Source organism: Ambystoma mexicanum, chromosome 10, assembly GCF_040938575.1.
Source record: "Ambystoma mexicanum isolate Mex_15411 chromosome 10, UKY_AmexF1_1, whole genome shotgun sequence".
NCBI lineage: Eukaryota > Metazoa > Chordata > Amphibia > Caudata > Ambystomatidae > Ambystoma > Ambystoma mexicanum.
The window spans coordinates 1017860631-1017879761 of NC_090932.1; the positions used below are offsets into that span (position 1 = coordinate 1017860631).

The 19131-nt window shown below is 51.4% G+C and overlaps 1 protein-coding gene across 1 annotated transcript in view; it reads right to left on the bottom strand.

Moving 5' to 3' along the window:
- Nucleotides 1-19131, bottom strand: part of ABCF3 (ATP binding cassette subfamily F member 3) — a 981204-nt gene that overhangs the window by 242576 nt on the left and 719497 nt on the right. The window contains exon 18 of the mRNA XM_069618825.1: nt 17748-17839. Coding sequence (XP_069474926.1) covers nt 17748-17839 — 92 coding nt within the window. The remainder of the gene's footprint in view (nt 1-17747; nt 17840-19131) is intronic.

Below are 19131 nucleotides of genomic sequence, written 5' to 3' on the forward strand. Positions count from 1 at the left end.
TTCCACACTCACGTAATCTTTAACTCTTTTTAGGAGTCATTTTTTTGACTCTCCATCGTGTCTTTTTAAAGTTATCCTCTTTAACAACCTATTGGCAATAAGTGCCTGTTGTTCCTGGGTTGCCCTAGGGGCTTCCCCTTTTAACTTTATTTTGCTAACCTTGAGAGAACTACAGTTCCCAAGGGTAGAAATGATCTTTGGATCCCTTTTACATTGTCTTCTGTGAGGCCAGCACACCCCACCTTATGTTGAGTGCTGGGGAGATACAATGTATCCCCTTTCACATTCAAACTAACAATTCTGTTACAGAGACAAGCTTACCTTCAATGGCTCGTGGCAGTTATACCTTGTATTAATTTGGTGCACCTTTACGGCAGGCTGTGTGCACATCTGCAGTAAAGGCACACAAAGGTGCTCATTTCACCAAAATGCCCCCCCCCCCCTCCTCTGTCTTCTTTTTTCGCCATTTTAGTATTTCTAGTCGTTTCTTGTTCCTTCCCCTGACATCCAGGGCGGGAAATTCATTTGTGTGATTTTTATCTTCGGCTGGAGTCCTCTGGACTCCCTGCCCAGGTTCCAGTCTGTCTGTGTGGGCAGGAAGCGAGGGAGGAGTCCAAAACTCCACAGCCCTTTGTCTTACACCTTGCCTGAATGTGGACAAATTCCAGTGGGGTGCTGGCTGTCCTGATTGGACAACCAGACCGCCCCTTTGTGTAAAATGCGGGGAGAAAATGCAGAGGTTGCGCTGTAGTTCTTGATAAATACTGCGAACCTAGAAGCTGAAATAAAGTCGACCACTGGAACCAAAACCAAAGAGGATGATGAAGGAAAAGCAGCTGAAACGATTTTCAGCGACCAGAGCCTGCTATAGCCCTTCCTTCCAATCGACCAGGGGACTCCGAAAATGACTACCCCGACCCAGAGCATGGTGAGACCCACTAGACTCAAGACGATCTAGATTTTGAGCCATCCCATGCGCTGCTGCGACCTTGCGTTGTTGCAATACCCTGGGTCCCCGAGCCACTGTGCGGTGCACGGTCTTCTGAATTCCGAATCTCGCTGAAACTTCGTGGGCATCCTGGTGGATCTCCAGAGACACAAATCGAGTCTGAAAAGTCCCCTCAGAGTGCGAGACCTTTGTAAAGACGAGAATTCATCCGCGATTTTCTGGCTTCTTCTGTGGTCCTTGAAAAGGCGTCAAATCTGCAGAATAGCATTCAGCCGCAAGGGAAACCTTGCCTAGAGCCTTCATCGATCCCTGCTGCAAAGTTCAGCAAAGTCAGTAGTTACCCTTTGGGGATGGCACACAGACACTTCCTACACACTCAGGTGACTTCAATAGTAAGGACACTGGTCATTCATAGATCACTGGTACATTTAAAGCAATACTGAGTTTGATGTAAAAAAGGGAAAAGAGGGTAGGGGAGGAAACAATGGTCAACAAGTTTCTCAAACAGGTAAGCACTTTGGAACCCCCCAATGCAATGTAGATTAACCCTTTCCCAGCTATACAAGTAAGGTATGCATGACTTTTTGGAGGGTAGCTAAAACACAAAGTCAGAGGCTAGAATAGTATTCAGGGAGCCAGGACAGCCAATGTCAATTGAGCAAAGTCTAGGTGAGCGGAGGCACTTCTTGGCAAGTATTGTTTTATATAGCGCCTTAATCCAAGGTGCTTTACAATGAACAACAAAATATACAATAAACATGGAACAGTAGAAGCAATAACGGTAAACATGAGTCAAACCAGAAAATCAGCATGTAGAACAATTTACATGAGAAAGAAGAGGAGAGGGGGGAGTGGAGAAAGAAGGAGGGGAGAAAGAATAGTGAGTAGGTGAGTAGTAGGAAGAAGGGAGCTTTAGAAGAGAAGATAAAGAGAACACAGAAGGGTACAAGAAAGAGGGAAAAAAGGGTGAGAGGGGGATCAGGGAGGGTAATGAAAAAGAAGAGATTTCAGTGAGGAGCGGAAGGAAGAATAGGAAGGGGAGGAACGGATAGAGAAAGGTGGGGAGCAAAGCTGCAAGCAACTCTGCAAAAGGCAGCAAACGCAAGTCTCAACTGAGAGCAATCAAGCTACACAACAAGAGTTAAGTACCCCTTCGTTTACAGTACCTTAGGTCTGAAGAAATTGGTTCCAGCTGGCTTCTGTTCCTGTTGTAGTATGGTAGATCCTGTTCCTGGGCCTCAGATGTGGGTACAAGAGGGAGGATGTCTGGGGACTCCTGCACTATGAGTTCAAGATCAGCAGCAGCAAAGGGCAAAGTTCAGATCAGCGGCACTTTGCGGTTTCAGCTTCTCGCGACTAGCACCACTGCGGTTCTCGGCTACCTGGTGGGCTTTCCCTGCTTCTGGTTTCCAGCACTCTGTTGAGGTGGCTCAAGTTTGGTTAGTCCTGTTTCGAGGGAGTCCGGAGGATTTTCCTGGAGCTCGGGTCCGACCTAAAAATTATGCACTCGATTCTGGTGTTCCAGTCCCCCGGCACTCGGTTCCTGCAGCAGCAATGGAAGTACAGCCAGCAGAGAGGATTTCCAGTCGAGTTCGTATTGGGGTCGATTGGTACCACCAACCCAAGGGGAGAAGTCGTCCTTTGCAGGGCTTCTCTAGACTAGGAGAATTCAGAGCTTCAGCACTGCAGCAGGGCTTCACCGGGCAAACCAATGGTCCAGGAGTTCAAAGTTCTTCTTCGGATTCATTCATCCAGTGGTCGACTCTGACTTCCTTGCAAAAGACCTCGCCGGCAATCACCTTTGGGTGCATTCCTGTAACCAAGGAGACTAAGCACAGGGAATTCCGGGAACTTCCCTCGTTTCCTGCCCTGCCAGACACGCTGGAGCACGAGGCGGGCTTCACCAGTGAACCCCGCCAAAGACAAAACGAACAAAGGGGCCAAACCTGGTTTGGCGCGCAGAGTAAATCTCAAGAAGGACCTTTACAACAAGAAATGGTGAAAAAAGAAGACCAGGCCCATTTTGACAAATTGGGCACCCATGGATGTTATACTGTAGATGCGAACGCAGCCCGCGGTAAAAACACACAATGGTAGAAAAAAGTAAACCACTGCACCAGCCCTTAATTGTAGAAAGGGTAACATAAAATGTTACATGAGAAACTAGACAAAGGGGATACTAAGTAACTACTCCTGCACTCTATGAAAAGTTTGTGCTGGGTCTATAAAGTTACAAAAAGTAAAGTCAATTTCACTTCACTGCTCTTGGAGTTAGGTAAACCTTTGGGAAATCTAAAAGGACTTCCCTGTGCCACTGCACTGAAGGTGCTGTGTGTCGCAATGTAAAAAGATGATCCCATGAGTTTGTCAGAGAGAGTGGGAAAAAGGTCTCTCTCTCTCTCTCTCTCCAGGATAAAAATTAAAAGTCCTAACGTCCAGCAAAAGAGCTCGGGTCTCTAAGGTAGAAGGGAATTAGCACATTTCTGAGAATTCTCCCTTACAAGGACTATTAAGGAAATTCCAAACTGGCTTCAGAAGAGGGGTTTCCACTTCTCTGAATGGATTGGTGATCTGCTGTTGCTATGGGCGTTGCCTTGGCCCTGACTGCATGGCCGTGCATGTTGGCCGGCTTGTGCTGGCCCTCGTACGCTTCTTTGATGGCAGAGACCATCTAGCGTGATATGGAAGCCTTGGAGGCCCGATAGCCTGGTCTTGAGCCTACGAAAGTGACAAACGGGGCGTCCGATTTGCAGAAGCCCTTGGTCATGTCCAAGTAAAATTTCAGGGCACGCCTGACATCCAGGCAGTGCAGCACCCTCTGTGCTTCGTTCTTGGGATCGGCAAAAAACGTAGGAAGGACTATTTCCTCATTCAAGTGGAAAGCAGATGGTACCATGGGCAGAAATGCTGGGTGTGTCCGTAGTACTACTTTGTTCTTGTGAAAGGTAGTATATGGTTCCGATTTCGCTGGCTCGCCGAGTTGAGACCGACTAGTAAGGCCATCTTGATGGTGACCAGCCTCATGTCCGCGGACACCATTAGCTCGAACGGTGTGTGCGTCAGGGCACCCAACACTATGTTGCGGTCCCACACAGGGTGAAGCCTCTTGACGGGCGGGTAGAGCCTTGTGAGCCCCGTCTGCTTCTTGACGATAGGATTGGAGGAGAAGATGCCTTCCTCCGAGTTCCTGTAAACTCTGATGGCTCCGAGGTATGTCCGGCAGGTGTCAACCTACACGGCCGAATGGGCGAGGTGCGCCAAGAAGGAGAGCACGTCGTCCAAAGTGCATGCCAGGGGATCAATTTCCTTGGAGTCTGCCCAGTGGCACAATCTGGTCCATTTACTTTTATACTGGGCCCTGGTAGCTTTGCTCCTTGTGCCCTGTATGATTTCCAGATTAGCCTGCGAGAGGCTGAGGTGCCGCAGCGTTACCGGCTCAGGTACTACGCTGTGAGGGCTAGTTTCTTTGGTGCAGGGTGGATGACTCTGCCCCCCTGCTGTGCCAGAAAATGTGCTGGGCCCATCGGGAGGTGAATTGGGGGCATCTCAGAGAAGCTGAGCAGCTCCGAAAACCATGGCCTGGCCGGCCACCACAGAGCTATTAGAATGATGTTGAGTTGGCGAGACTCCTTGATTTTGCAAATTACTCTGTGAATCAGCGGCGTGGGCGGGAAGGCGTAAACCTTCATGCCGTTCCACTGAAGCGGAAATGCGTCGCCCAGGGAACCAGGGCCCCGTCCCTGCCAGGAGGCGAACTGAGGGCACTTTTGTGCCATGTGGCAAAGAGATCCACCTCGGGATGACCCCAGCTGTTGAAGATCTCCTGAATAACTAGGGTTGTTTAGCTGCCACTCGTAATGGTCTGCCCACAGTCTGCTGAGCCTGTCCGCCTCCAGGTTGGATTCCCCCGGGAGGTGGACTGCCGTGAGGTAGATGTCGTTTCCCAGGGCCCACTCCCACATGCTGATTGCCAGTCTGCACAGAGGAGGTGATCTGGTGCCTCCCTGCTTGTTGGCATAGTACATGCTGGTCGAGTTGTCTGTCTGGATGAGGACAACCTTGCCCCTGAGAAGTGGTAGGAATGCCCTGAGCACTAGCCAGATGTCGTTCAGCTCCAGCCAATTGATGGGGTATTCCTGCTCCCGTTGAGTCCAGGTGCCGTGAAGCTATCGTCCAGGGTGGCTCCCCAGCCCTCTAGCGAGGAATCCTTGGTGACGGTGACCTGCGGAGTGGGTGGCCGGAAGGGCTTGCCTGTCCGTAGGTTGCAGTCCTTGGACCACCATGTTAGGTCCGGGTGGAGAGATTGAGGAACGTTGATCATCTCGGATAGAGAGCCCCGTTCTTGGTTCCATGAGGCCGCGAAGTGGAGCTAAATCCTCCTCATCCTCAGTCTCGTGTGCGGGACGGCTAAAAGGACCACCGCCAATAGGCTAAGGAGATGTTGGTACCACCATGCCGAGGTCACCTCCCTGCTGAGGAAGTGGGTGGTGGCCCTCTTGATGGCCGAGATCTTGTCCTCCAACGGAAATACCCTCTCTGAGCATGTGTCCTAGATGCGGCCCAAGAATGTCAGTCTGTGTGGGCTGCAGCTGTGACTTCTTGAGATTGAGCGAGAAGCCCAGATTGTGCAGTGTGTTCATAAGGGCATGGGCAGAGTGGTGAACCGCTTCCGGAGATGTAGCCCTGACGAGCCAGTCATCGAGGTATGGATAGATTTGGAGGCCCGGCGCTCTGAGGAGGGCCGCTACCGTGTTCATGAACCGGTAAAGACCCTAGGGGCCGAGTTGAGGCCAAAAGGAGGGACCTTGTATTGAAAATGGTAGCCCATGATCCTGAAACTTAGGAAAGAACGATGGGGATGCCAAATCGGGACTTGTAGGTACGCGTCCTTCAGATCCAGGGAGCACATCCAGTCTCCCTTGCACAATGTCTCCGCTATAAAAGCTGGCGTAACCATCTTGAATTTTTGCAGGCTTAAGGTGAGGGTAGAAAGGTCCAGCACAACTCTCGGGCCCGCTTGGTGGTTCTTCTGAATGGCGAAAATCCTGGAGTAAAAGCCCAAGCCTCGTTGGGAGGCTGGGACTTCCTCCACTGCTGGGCTCTCTACGAGCGACCAGATCTCTGCCAAAGAGTTGCTGTCCCAACCTGTGGGAGTGGAGGGGCAGAGGGAGGAGAGGCTGAGATTGGGAGGCAGTACCCCATGAATACTACGAAGAGGATCCAGGGGTCTGCAAAATTCTGGCGCCAGAGTTGTGCGTGGAGATCAAGCCTGTCCCCCACTGGAGATACGTGGACCCAAAGAGGCTTGTCATGCCTTCTTTCCCTCGGAGGCTGTCACAGAGGAGGGGGACTGGAAAAAGCCCTTACTCCCCCCTCTCCCACCCCTTTTTTGTTGCTTGCACTGGTTTTGAGACGGCGAGCGGTTCGGCTGCCTGGATCTCCGTTTCTGGAAGCCACGGAACCCTCCGTACATACAACCCCTGTCTGAGCGCTGCTGAGTTTGGGTGTACAATTTGGGCGTGGTCTTTGTCAGGATGGATAAAGATTTGGCCATTTGTGAGCGTTTTTTTCTTTTTGTCCAGCTCTTCCTCCGTGGAGGAGTGGAAGAGGTCCACCCTCCCCCTTCAAATAGTAGATCTAATATGGCTTCCTGGACGTCCGGATCGAATTTTGTTGCCCAGAGCCAAGCTTTCCTTCTCATGTCCGTGGCGATACAGATGGCATGGTCAGAGGTGTCAATATGGGCCACTGTGGATTACATGAGGTCATGCGCCACCAGCTTGGCCTTGGCCAGCCCCGCCTTAAAGCGTGATTGGCTCTGAGCAGGGAGTTCCGGGGAGGAAGTCTGCAATTTCCCACCATAATCTATGGTTGGCAGCAGCCAGCATGGCATCAGCGTTGGCCTGACAAAGATGCAAGGACGCGTTGGAATAGAGCTTCTTCCCGTACGCCTCCAAGATCTTCTCCTCCTTGCCTAGCAGCGCCGCAGAGGAGTAGGCCGAGGACGACTGAGGCTTGTCGTATAGTGATGCTGCACCGATAACCGGTGAATGTGGCTGAGGATGGGCAGAGAGCCAGAGTGTATCCCCCTCCATCTGCATGTACTTGGCATCCAGGCGTCGATTGACCGGCTGGGCCGAGTGGGGCTTGAGTCAACTCTTCTTGGCCAGGAAGACTACATCGGTTTGCAGTGGAATCCCCATTTTGGCAGAGCAGCGTCGCGTGAGGACTTCAGCCAGGACCCCCTCTGCCAGCTGCTCCACCTTTGGTTGGGGTAGGCCCATATACTCTGTCAGCCCAGCAAGACGTTTGTGGAAGGCCCTGGTCGAGGATGGCGTATCCGGATCCTCCTCCTCATCCTGTGGATCAGGGGGATCCTGCAGAGGAGTAGTTGGCGCCGGAGGCTGGAGTACAGGGACCACGGCCAGAGGCTGAGGAGGCGGTGGAGGCTGGTATGGAGCCGCCTGAGGGATCGACTGGTGAGCCGGAGGCAGCGGCTGCGCCGGGGCCTAGCGCATCGGCGCTTGTGGTGCCGCTAGCATTGCTGGGAGGACTTTCCTGATGGCGTCCTTGAGGATAACCCCCATAGGAGGTGACTTCATGAGACCGAGGACCCTCTCGAAGAACCCCCCCTACACTGGCCGAAGAGGTGGCATGGGGTGCCGACGGGGTAACTGGGAGCTGCTGGAGCCGCTGCGTACCCTGCCCATATGGGCATAGTGGGAAGCTGCCCTGTGCAAAAGAGGGATAGGATGTAGGCCACGTACCTGGTTGAGGCCAGTCCCACCTTGACACTCGTTCTTCGCCGAATTCCTGGAATGGCGTCGGATGGGTGCCTCTGTCTGCCACAGCGGCCATCTTGTCGAGCTGCCTGCCACGTGCCTGCAACGAGTTGCTCGGCCCGCTGGGCCCAGCCTCCTCCAAGACTCTTGTGTGTGGATCACAAAGCCTACCCTGCTCCTCGGGCCTAGGTCCGGTAGGTGTGACACCCTCGACCCAGGGGTCGGTAGAGCTGCGCTTAGGCGCCCCCTCTGACGTATTGTAGGTGTTAGGGCGTAGCCCCTCTGCCATATTGCCGGTACAAGGGCGGAGCCCCTTGGATGACAATCTGGTACAAGAACCTTCCGGTCCCTCAACACTACCACTGTGAGGATCCATGGATCCTTCGGCCCAAAGGCCGGTAGCTGCAGCAGCCTTGGTGCACGTGCTGGTATAGGGACCTGATCGGTCCCTCCCACGCGGGAGAGTCCCTGGAAAGGAATCTTCTTTGCGGGGTGCAAAAGAAAATATCGGCCCTACCTTGGGCTTGGCTCGATGTTTCACAAAGTTCTTGAGGGACTCTGAAGGCGACTTCTGGTAGAGCTCCCTCCACCTTGCTAGTCTGTTTTTTAGTGCTTTCGAGGACAGCGAGCCACACGCTGTACAAGCTTGCCAACCGTGGTCTAGGCCAAGGCAACGTAGGCAGAGGGCGTGGGGGTCAGAAGTTGGGAAGAGCCCGTTGCAGGAGCGTGACACCCGAGGACCGAGTACCTGAATGAAAAAAAGACGGAAAAGACAAAAAGAAGTATCCATGCGTGGAATTACATGGCTAAACCCAAACCCAGGAGCGCTGGTGAATTCGGCCTGTTCCTGTCGGAGAGGAGACTGAGGTGTGGCACCGGAGGGCGGAGTCAGGGCAGCGCATGCTCCCTGGGCCGCATTCCTGCGCGCCTCTAAATTTAAAGGGGAAGGTGGTTTTTTCTGGTGAAAAAGGTTCCATCTCCCGTCCCTTGGAAGGGACACCCAGGCAGTATGGAGGAAAGGGGACGGGACGTAAGAGTAATCTAAGGGTAAGAGAAGGGGAAGCGGTAACGGAAATTTGTGAATTGTGTCAGTCCCTCAATGCTCTGCAGACCCAGGACCACATTTTGGTTGAATGCAAGGCATTCCAGGCGAAGAGATGGTATTTAATAAATACATTTGTCTGGAATGCGGATTGTGCGAACAATGCTCCACTATTTTCGAGGTTGATTGTTGGAGAGGAAACACTCCTGAACAATAGCAACATTGAAGTTACTTCTTTTGGCAGGCATAGTGAAATCCTCCTAAATATTCCATTGGGTAAACGGTTTGCTAGTTTTCACTATGTACTCTGCACTGAAAGAAATCATTATATAATTGTGTAATTGAATGGAGACTTAATTGTGATTTATATATTTACTTAATTTTAGTCATTGTATTAACAGATTTTCCATTATTTTACTCTGTTTACATGTTTTTGTCTAAGGTTGACTAGTTTCAATCAATTTCACAATAAAGTTTGGCAAAGAGGCATACCCAATTCACAGGTGAGTAAAATAACAGTACATATACTTTTCAGAATGGCATAACAACAACTCGTTTTTATATAGCGCTACAAACCCGCAAATATCTAAGTGCTGCAATAACAGTTGTTATTATCCCACTGTGTGGTACTCAATTTATCAACCTAGGAAGGATGAAAGGCTGAGATGGCCCTGCCGGGATTCAAACCTGCGTCAGAGATTGTTCAAACAAGTATTTCACTTTAGAGAGGTTGTAAAGGTACAGGGACGCCAGAGAAGACACCCTAGTAGGATTCTAGCAGTGGGCCTGGGTGAACTGGCTAAGAGGACTCCCAATCACATGCAACACCCCAAAGCTACAAAGGGATCACAAAAGGCTCAAGGTGAGTAAATATCCCAGCCAACACTACCTCAGCACAGAAGAGGAGTTGCAGCAAGACGACTTCAGGATCTGCAGCCAAAAATCCTGTGAATGGATTCCTTTGTCATGAAGACAGGACTCTGGGAAGGGATTTGCACCAGGGATCAACGGAGAAGGCTGCAGGCAAGAGTTTTTTTGGGTCTGGATGCAGCTCTGTGGTTTTGGCACCCTTTTCAGGAGCCAGGAGAAGACTGAATATCGCTGGTCGGATTCACGTCTCTAATCTGGTCCAGCACCTAGGTGAGGGGACTTTAAGGACTTAAATTGTGTCTCTGGAGAGCCAGGAGTAGGCCACCAAAGTTTCAGCTCGATTCGGAAGACAATGCACCACATGATGGCTCAAGGTCCCAGCATATTGCAGCCCAGCAAGGTCGCAGAACAACATGCGATGGCTCAAAAATGCAGATCTTCTTGAGCCTAGTGGATCTCACCAGCCTCTGGGTAGGAGTTGTTGTGATCGGGACCCCCAGGTCGATTGGAAAGAAGGGTCACAGCAGGCTCTGGTTACACAGCAGGTTCTCCGGTTGCTGGAAATCACTCTGGCCGTCGTTTCTTCATCATCTTCTTCGGTTTCAGCTCCAGTGGTCGACTTGTCAGCAGCTTCCAGGTTCGGAGTATTTAACAGGAACCACAGCACAACTTCTGCAATCTCTCCCTGCATTTTACAGAAAGGGGCAGTCTGGCTGTCTAATAAGGACAGCCAGCCCCCCATTGAGACTTGGCTCCTTTCAGGCAAAGTGAAAGAGGGCTGCAAAGCTTTGACACTCTGAAGCCTTGGCAGGGAATACAAAGGATTTCCGCCAAAGACAAAACTCCCACGGAGGCCATTCCCCCCCTAGAATCGTAGCGGTAGACCTCAGAAACTACAAGCAAACAAGAAATGGCGGGTAAAAAAGGAGCCAACCATTTTAGAAAAATGGTGGCCCTTCTGTGCATTACTGAGGCTCATTTGACAGCCTGCGAGTAATAAGACTAAAAAGTCACTAAGATAACCACTGCCACCAGCCATTCAAGTAAACGTGTAATTGTACAAAAAGCTACAGCTAAGAAAGTAAGGGGATACATAGTATCCCCCCAGAACTCCACATAAGGTCGAGTGTGCTGGCTCACTGTATAAAATGTAAAGGGGGATGAAAAACCCTCTTTACCCTTGGGAACAGTAGTTCACCCAAGTATATTAAAGAGAAATTAACAGAGAAGCACAAAGGGGCAACCCAGCCGAAGCCCAAAAGTTATAGGAAACTATAACTTCAACCATACTCTATGGAGAGACATAAAAAGATCACCCATTAAAAGAGTAAAAGACTAGGTAAGAGGGGAAAAAGATTCCCCTTCACCTAGGGACAAGGTAAAATAGGTATCTAGTCAAAGCAAAACGTTCTGGGGTTCATACAGGTCAGGAAGATTTATCATAAATATGAACATCTTACCCAACAGTTGGTCTTCCTAAGACCTCACTAGAGGACTTGTGAAAGATCCAACTCTTGAATTGAAGAATGCGCTGCATGGCTTAGCAAGCCCCTTTTGACTGATCTGCTAGGAGCTAATCCCAAGGATGCTATACCAGTAGGATAGAAAGAGCAGAATTACAAGCTTCATCTCAACGAGCTAAATGAAGTCTGCTACCACGGGCCATTTGAACATTTCTCAGCAGACGAGTCTGGGTCTTTGGGTACCAACAAAAGACTGACAGGATGAGGAGAGGCCCCCAGGAGCAGAATAAGCTAAGGCAAAACAACTATTAGGAAGAACAAGTTACTCTCTTACCTGGTAACGTTCTTTCGATGGGATGGTCCGACGACATTCCATATCTATGACAGGTAATGTCCACAGCTGTGCTGCTTCGGAATATTTTCTGCGTCCTGCGTCGATGACGTCGATGCGCCGTCACCGAGGACCTCCTCTGACGACCGACTCCCCCGATGTGATAAGTAGGACGCACGACGCCCGTAGCCTCAGTTCTAGTTTTTTTCCCAGAACTTGTGACACCAGTTTTATGCCAGTCAGACACACAAGGCCTTGCGGAACGCAAGCTGCAATCGCATAAGAAATTCTGCAGCGGGGAAGGTAGGGAGGGAGCGATATGGAATACGTCATCGGACCATCCCATCGAAAGAACGTTACCAGGTAAGAGAGTAACTTGTTCTTCGAGGGGATTGGGTTCTTCGACGTATTCCATATCTATGACAGAGACCCAAAGCAGTACCAAGGAAGGAGGTGGGAAAGAATTTAGAACACAAATTTAGCATGCCCAATCAAATTGCGGAATAAAGGACTGCCTTGCCAAAGGCCAGATCCTGCCCTCGGATGGAATCGAGGGAGTAGTGACGTACAAAAGTATGTACCGAAGCCCAGGTGGCTGCATCACAGATGTGACGTATAGGAACACCCCTCTGCAGGGCAGTAGATGCAGCCATACCACTGGTAGAATGGGCCCGCAAGTCAGCCGGAGGGTCCTTACCCACCAAGCGGTAACACTCGGAGATAGCTAAAATAATCCAACGAGACAAAGTCTGTTTCATCACAGCTTGTCCCAAACGCTTTCCAGCGTAACCAATGAAAAGTTAATCGTCCACTCTGACCCGGGACATGCGCGAAATATAAAAGCTCTACGCTCTCCTAGGATCAAGCCTATGGAGCCTCTCCTCTTCCTTACCAGGATGTGGAGGAGGATAAAATGCCGGAAGAACCACCTTCTGGCTCAAATGAAATTCCGAAACCACCTTCGGAAGAAATGAAGGACGAACTCGAAGGACAACCCTGTCCTTATGAAACACCGTGAAGGGTGGCTTAACTGAAAGTGCCTGTAACTCACTCACTCTGCGAGCGGAAGTAACTGCAACCAAAAATACAGTTTTAAGAGTTAACAGTCTCAAAGGGCAAGAATGCAAAGGCTCAAACGGAGCACCCATAAGAAACTTAAGAACAAGGTTCAAATCCCAAACGGGCACCAGAAAAGGTGACGGAGGGAACACATTAGTGAGCCCTTTCAAAAACTGAGAAATTAAAGGAATCTTAAAATAGGAACATTCTTCAGACAAGCGCTTAAATATGGACAGCACCGCCAGGTAACCTTTAATGGTACCCACTTGCAAGCCCCTGTGGGCCAAGGAAAGCAAAAAAGACAGAACCATGGGAATGTCACACTCAAAAAGATCCACATTCTTAACTCTGCACCAGTCGCAGAACTTACGGCAACGGTACAGAGACTTTGTTGCCGGCCGTCTGGCCGAGAGCAACACCTCCAACACTTCTTCAGGGAGGTCCCAATCCTTATACCTCAACCTTTCAGAAGCCAAGCGTGAAGGTTGAGGGATCTGACCTCAGGATGGAGAACCTGACCCCCTCCCCTCCCGTGAGAGCAGATCGTCTCGGTAGGGAAGACGACGCGGAGGGCGGATGGACAAGTCGAGAAGGTCCGGGTACCACGTCCTCCGGGCCCACGCCGGAGCAATGAGGATCATCTGGGAACCGAACCTCCGTAACCTCTGCAGTACTAGTGGGATGACGGGGACTGGAGGAAACGCATACAGCAGTGGGAATGACCACTCCACCACAAACGCGTCTCCTAAGGCTCCTTTTGGAGGAAATTCCCACGAGCAGAACCTTTCGCACTTCCGGTTGACACTGGAGGCAAAGAGATCCACTTGAGGGGTCCCCCAAAGGGCAAAGATCTCCAGGAGAATCTCCTGGGCCAGCTCCCACTCGTGAGAGATCGTGCTCTGCCTGCTCATAGCATCCGCCGTCTCGTTGTCGTCTCCGGCCAGATGAAAGGCCGGGATTGAAACTTCCTGCTGGATTGCCCAGAACTCGAGCTGCATCGCCTCCCTGCACAGAGGATGTGACCCTGCCCCCCCCCCTTTTTGTTGAGGTAGTGCATTGCCACCGTGTTGTCCGTTAGGATCAGGGCACTCTTTCCTCGCACAGTCGGCAGAAAAGCCTTCAGGGCTAGCCCGACGGCCCTCAACTCCAACAGATTGATATGGAGTCTGGACTCCGACGGAGACCAACGACCGCTGTCAACTCGTTGGCATGAGCTCCCCATCCTGTGAGGTATGCGTCCGTCACGATCGTCACCTCCGGCCAGGGAAGCCAAAACAGAGCCCCCTTCATCAGATTGCCTTCGACGGCCCACCACAGAAGGTCCTGGGCGACCGAGGGCTGCACCTGAACAGGGTCCAACATCCTGCCGGAAGATTGCGACCACTGCATCTTGAGTGCCCACTGCAAAGATCTCATCCGCAGACGAGCCTCTGGCACCAGAAGAATGCAGGATGCCATGAGGCCGAGCAACCTCAAGAACTCGAACGCCGGGAGCGTCTGGGCAAGTTGAAACCTGTGCACCATCTGCTGAATGTGAAGAGCCCTCACCTGGGGAGGAAAACACAGCCTCAGGGATGTGTCTAGCACTGCTCCGATGTACTGGAGCCGCTGTGTTGGCGTCAAATGGGACTTCTTTAAATTGAGGGAGAAGCCCAGCTTGTGAAGAGAGTGGCAGGTGACGGACAGATGATCCAGGACTTGCTCGGGAGGGCTCCCCCTGATCAACCAATCGTCCAGGTAGGGGTAGACGTGAATCCCCCCTTTCCTGAGATGCGCTGCCACCACCACCATGAGCTTGGTGAAAACCCTCGGGCGGAAGTCAATCCGAACGGCAGGACCTGAAACTTAAAGTGCGAGTCGCCAACCGCAAACCTCAGGTACTTCTTGTGCATGGGATGGATCGGCACATGGAAGTAAGCATCTTTGAGGTCGAGAGACACCAACCAGTCCTGAAGCTGAAGGGCCTGGAGGACTTGAGAGAGAGTAACCATCTTGAACTTGTCCTTCCCGAGACGTTTGTTCAAACCGCGCAAGTCCATGATGGGTCTCAATCCCTCGTCTTTCTTCAAAATCAAAAAATAAGGGGAATACCATCCCTTGTTCCTCTCCGTTACAGGCACCAGTTCTATGGCGCCTTTCTCCAGCAGGGCTTGAATTTCCTGTGCAAGGAGCGGATCCGGACTCTTCAAAGAGGTTCCCAGGTGGATTGTCGTGAGGCCTCTGCTGAAAGGGAAGACAGTAGCCGTGGGTTATGATCTCCAGAACCCACACATCTGAAGTAATGGCATGCCACTCTACAAGATGCTGCGCCAGCCTTCCCCCAACCGGCGAACCATGGGACCTGGCCTCATGACTGAGTGGTAGCGGCTGGGGCGTTGCCTGAGGGCAAAGAGGCAACTGCCCGAGCGGCCTTGGCACCTCGAGTACCCTGTTTTCCACCTCTGGCACTCTTACGGTGGCCTCTGACTGACAGCTCCTCACGCTTTACTGAAGGACGAGAAATAGCGAAAGGAACCTCCCCTCCATTGTTGTCCCATAGGACAAAAAGGCAGAGGTTGTCAAACTGCAGTGCCCAATGACTTTGCTGCAGCTTTGGAGGTCTGCAACCATTCAAGGCTCTCGTCAGCCTTGCTGCCAAAAAGATGTTCACCATCAAAAGGCATGGTGAGGAGCCGGGACTGCACATCAGGAGCGAACCCCGACTTCCGCAACCACGCAAACCTGCATATTAAGGTGCTCGCACAATCTGCCATGTCCAAACCCGACTGAACGGCCTCACACATGGCAAGGAAACCATCCCGTTCGTCCCCTTCGGGAACATGTTCAGCTGCTAATGCAACACAGTTCCACAGAGTGTGTGTGAAACGAGACAAGGTACATACGGAGTTGGCCGCCTGAAGCGCCATACCCCCTGAAGAAAACACTTTCTTCACCCAGCCATCAAAACGTTTGTCGTCCCTATCCGGAGAGATGGTAGGATACGACGCCTGCTTTGCTGGGGCCGTAGCCGCCTGCACCACCAAACTCTCCGGAGTGGGGTGCCTGGACAAGTAGTAGGGGTCGCTACTGGCTGGACGGTATTTTCGCGACAAAGACTTGCCCACTGCCGGGAGACTCTCCGGAGCAGTACAAGCCGCCGCCACCCTTCTCTGCAGAGCCATATGAAACGGCAGTACCGGGTCAGTGGGGGGACCAAGATCAAGGATGTCCGTGAGATCATCCTCAACAAACTCCCCTGGGGGAGCCGACCATCCCAAGTACTCAGTGACCCGCGACATAAGGCGCCGGTACGAAGAATCGGCATGAGTGCCAGGCTCCGGCCTACAAAACTCCACCTCCGGAGAGGTGTCCAGTCCACTGGCATCATGCAGTAACTGCCTCAGGTCATCAAATTGGCTATGGCCCGAGAGAAGCTCATCTGGCACCGTAACCGGAACCAAGCCTTCATCAGAGCCTTCATCACCCTCTGAAATGTACTCCAGGCGGTGAGAGGAAGACACCTGGGGACCAAAGCTATGCCTGACCTTAGCCAGAGCCTTTCTAGGGGCTACCCCTGTGACACGGGGCCCCTCCGACACCACCGCCTCGAAAGGCGTTGAGGGCGCCGAACGAGTCTGCGCCGAGAGAATCGGCATCGAGTGAATCGACGTCAGCCGCAGTGCCGCCAGCACCGGCGGCGTCGACACAGGCCTCAAAGCGTGTCCTTCGACGACCTGGGCGCTGACCGTGTCGACGACCCCCTCGAAAGCAGAGCCTCGAGCGAGAGGTCGTCGACGACCTCGGCGCCACAGGGTCGACGTCTTCCTCGAAGACGGCACAGGATCACGCGGTCTCGAGCGTGTCCAGGACCGGGACCTGGAACGGGCATGGCGAGAACGGTTACCCTTGTCCGAGCGGGAAACCGTGCCGACCACCCGACCCCACTCAGAGGCACAGATGGACCGGTGCCCTGCGATTCGAGAATCGCTAACATCTTCCTCCCGAAGGAAGCCCATTCCTCCGGTGTCGCTTGCATGGTGGGATAAGCAACCCGCCGATGGGCGGAGTCCTCGGAAGAGGACGGGGAAGGCGACCGATGCCGGCGTTTCCGCGAATGCCTCGAAGAGGCAGAGGAGTGGCGAGACCGACTCCTGGAAGGAGACCCACTGGACCTCCGATGATGACGCGGAGAGTTGCCTCTCGAATCATCCGTCGAAAGCCCCGCAGACCTCGACTTCCGGGGCTTAGACACCCTACCTACTGACAACTTCTTCTTGTGTTCCCACAAGGCCTTAGCCGTGAGCAACTGGCAGTCGACACAGTCGTCTGTGTCGTGGGCCTCCCCGAGGCACCAGAGGCAAGCGTCGTGCGAGTCCGTTACCGACATCTTGGACCCACAGTCCCTGCATTTCTTGAAGCCCGGACGCAGGGTTGAAGACGAGGTAGACATCGTCATGAAGAGGCTTTTTCACAAAAACCGAACAGGTTCAAAGAACCGAGAAGGATACAACAAACTCCAAAGAGTCGAGGCGTACCGAGATTCACGAAGCGAACACGTTAGCGGAAAAAACGGAACTGAGGCTACGGGCGTCGTGCGTCCTACTTATGACATCGGGTGACGTCGGCCGTCGGAGGAGGTCCTCTGGGTCGGCGCATCGACGCCGAAAGTTTTTTCCGAAGCAGCACAGCTGTGGACATTACCTGTCATACATATGGAATATCTATGGAGGACCCAATCCCCTCGAAATAGACAAATATAGGGAAAAATGCTGAAAAAAATGTGGAGATGCAAACGTGCAGCTGCCAAGTGATTACTCCATTCCAAAAACTAGGAGAAAGGAAGCAGTAGTTTTATTGGGAGCCTGCACTAGGGAGGTCCAATGCCAGAGGCATGTATATGCATCCTCACTGACATAGAATGAAATCTTAAGGCAGAAAGCCACATAATGCGACCGGTTCCCTTCCCAGGGACGATACCCAAACAGTATAAAGGGCAGTGTGCGTAGAATGAAGGTTGAGGCAACAAAAAATATGGCAGAGGGCACCAGATGCAGGCAGAAGACAGACATGAGGGTTAAGTGGTAGATGAGAATAATGAGACAGCAGGAAGAAGGGTGGCAGACAAAGGCAAAATGTTAACAGATCAATGCCTAGATGGTGAGGGTAGTGAAATGGAAGAATGAATAAATCTTGGGGAGTGGTAAAGAGTTTGCGTTTAATGGAAGCAAAAAAGAAAGGGGTTTTCAGAGCAGGAATCAAATGTTGGACTCACCAGGGAACTTCCTAGCAAGCAGCTCAACAGCACTGATGTTAAGGTCCAACTGATCCACATGGTGCTGACTGAAGTATCCAATTTTCAGGTTCCTACCAGAGTGGGAAAAAGAAGGATCATGTTACAAAAAGGCATTTGTAGAGGTCAACAGTCCAACTGTATCTAACATTTGAAAAGGGACTGTGGGTTTAGCCTCAGAACACCCCAGCCCTTAGAAAACAAATAGCAAATCTGTAACACTTTTAAATACAGTATATTGAAGGTTGATTCTAACTGAAAGTGTAGCAAAGCGTGTGAATAAAGAAGTAGAACCAGGTAAGTAATCAATACTTAGCTAATTTCTTTAGTCTAAACCTACTAGTTCTCAAACACCATACAAAAGATTTAGGTTCTTGTTAGGCAGAAACCTGTGCAGTTCCCTTAGGGACCACTGCAAAAGGTTTAAGACCACAGGAGTAAGCAGTAAACCCAATTGGTAGCAGTCTGCGCCACCCAGATTTACCTGGTAGCTGTGGCTGAGCAGTCAGACTTCTCTCAAGAAGAGTTAGGCAGTATATAGAGTATACACAATAGGGCTAAAAATACAGTAGAACAAGCAAACACTGACCAGAGCTTTGGTATAAAAGTAGATCATTATTTATTTAAAAACCCACTTATGAAAACACACTGGCACTAATATATCAAGCAAGTTCAAACAGTCACTATAAGTATATACACCTCCCTAGTTAATTATTCGACAAGTCTAGGTTAAGACACCACTTATTAGCAAAACAGAGGTGAGCGCGTAACCTTAGATGGCACTCCAATAATTCATTTAAAAAGGGAGAGAAAAGGCAGAGTATGGAAATAACACAGCACCAACACTTAAGAAACCACAGCAAGTCAAGAAAGGCAGGGTCTACTGTAGAGCCAAAAGTTCAGAGGCCAGGCCCACTCTTGGAGAGAGCAAGGCGGAATGTGCCCAAGATCACACAGTGGAAATGCACTCAAAGTCTTTGCAGAAAATGTCAAAAGAGGTTGGAGCAGTTCAGAAAGGCAAAGTTAGCAGGTCTAAGGTCAACCCTGTTGGAAGGTCAAGGATTTACGGGACACCTTGGACAATCCGTTGCAAGGGAGACCAGGCGGGACCCAGTACCTGAAATGGTGAAAAAAAGCTCCAACGGTGGCAGTTGTTCCTGGCAACGGGTGCAAGTCGTGGCTTCGACCAGAGGAAGAGATGATCTCGACGAGGAAGAAAGCTGGAGGTCGTTGCACTGCCAGAGAAGAAACCAGCCGCGGAGTTCCCGATTAAAAAGGTACAACCCTTTTATTTGCGGTTAGTGTTGAAGCGTGGCTATCCAGCCGCCGGGGTGCTTGGCACGGGGCTCCACCGGTGGTGTCGTCG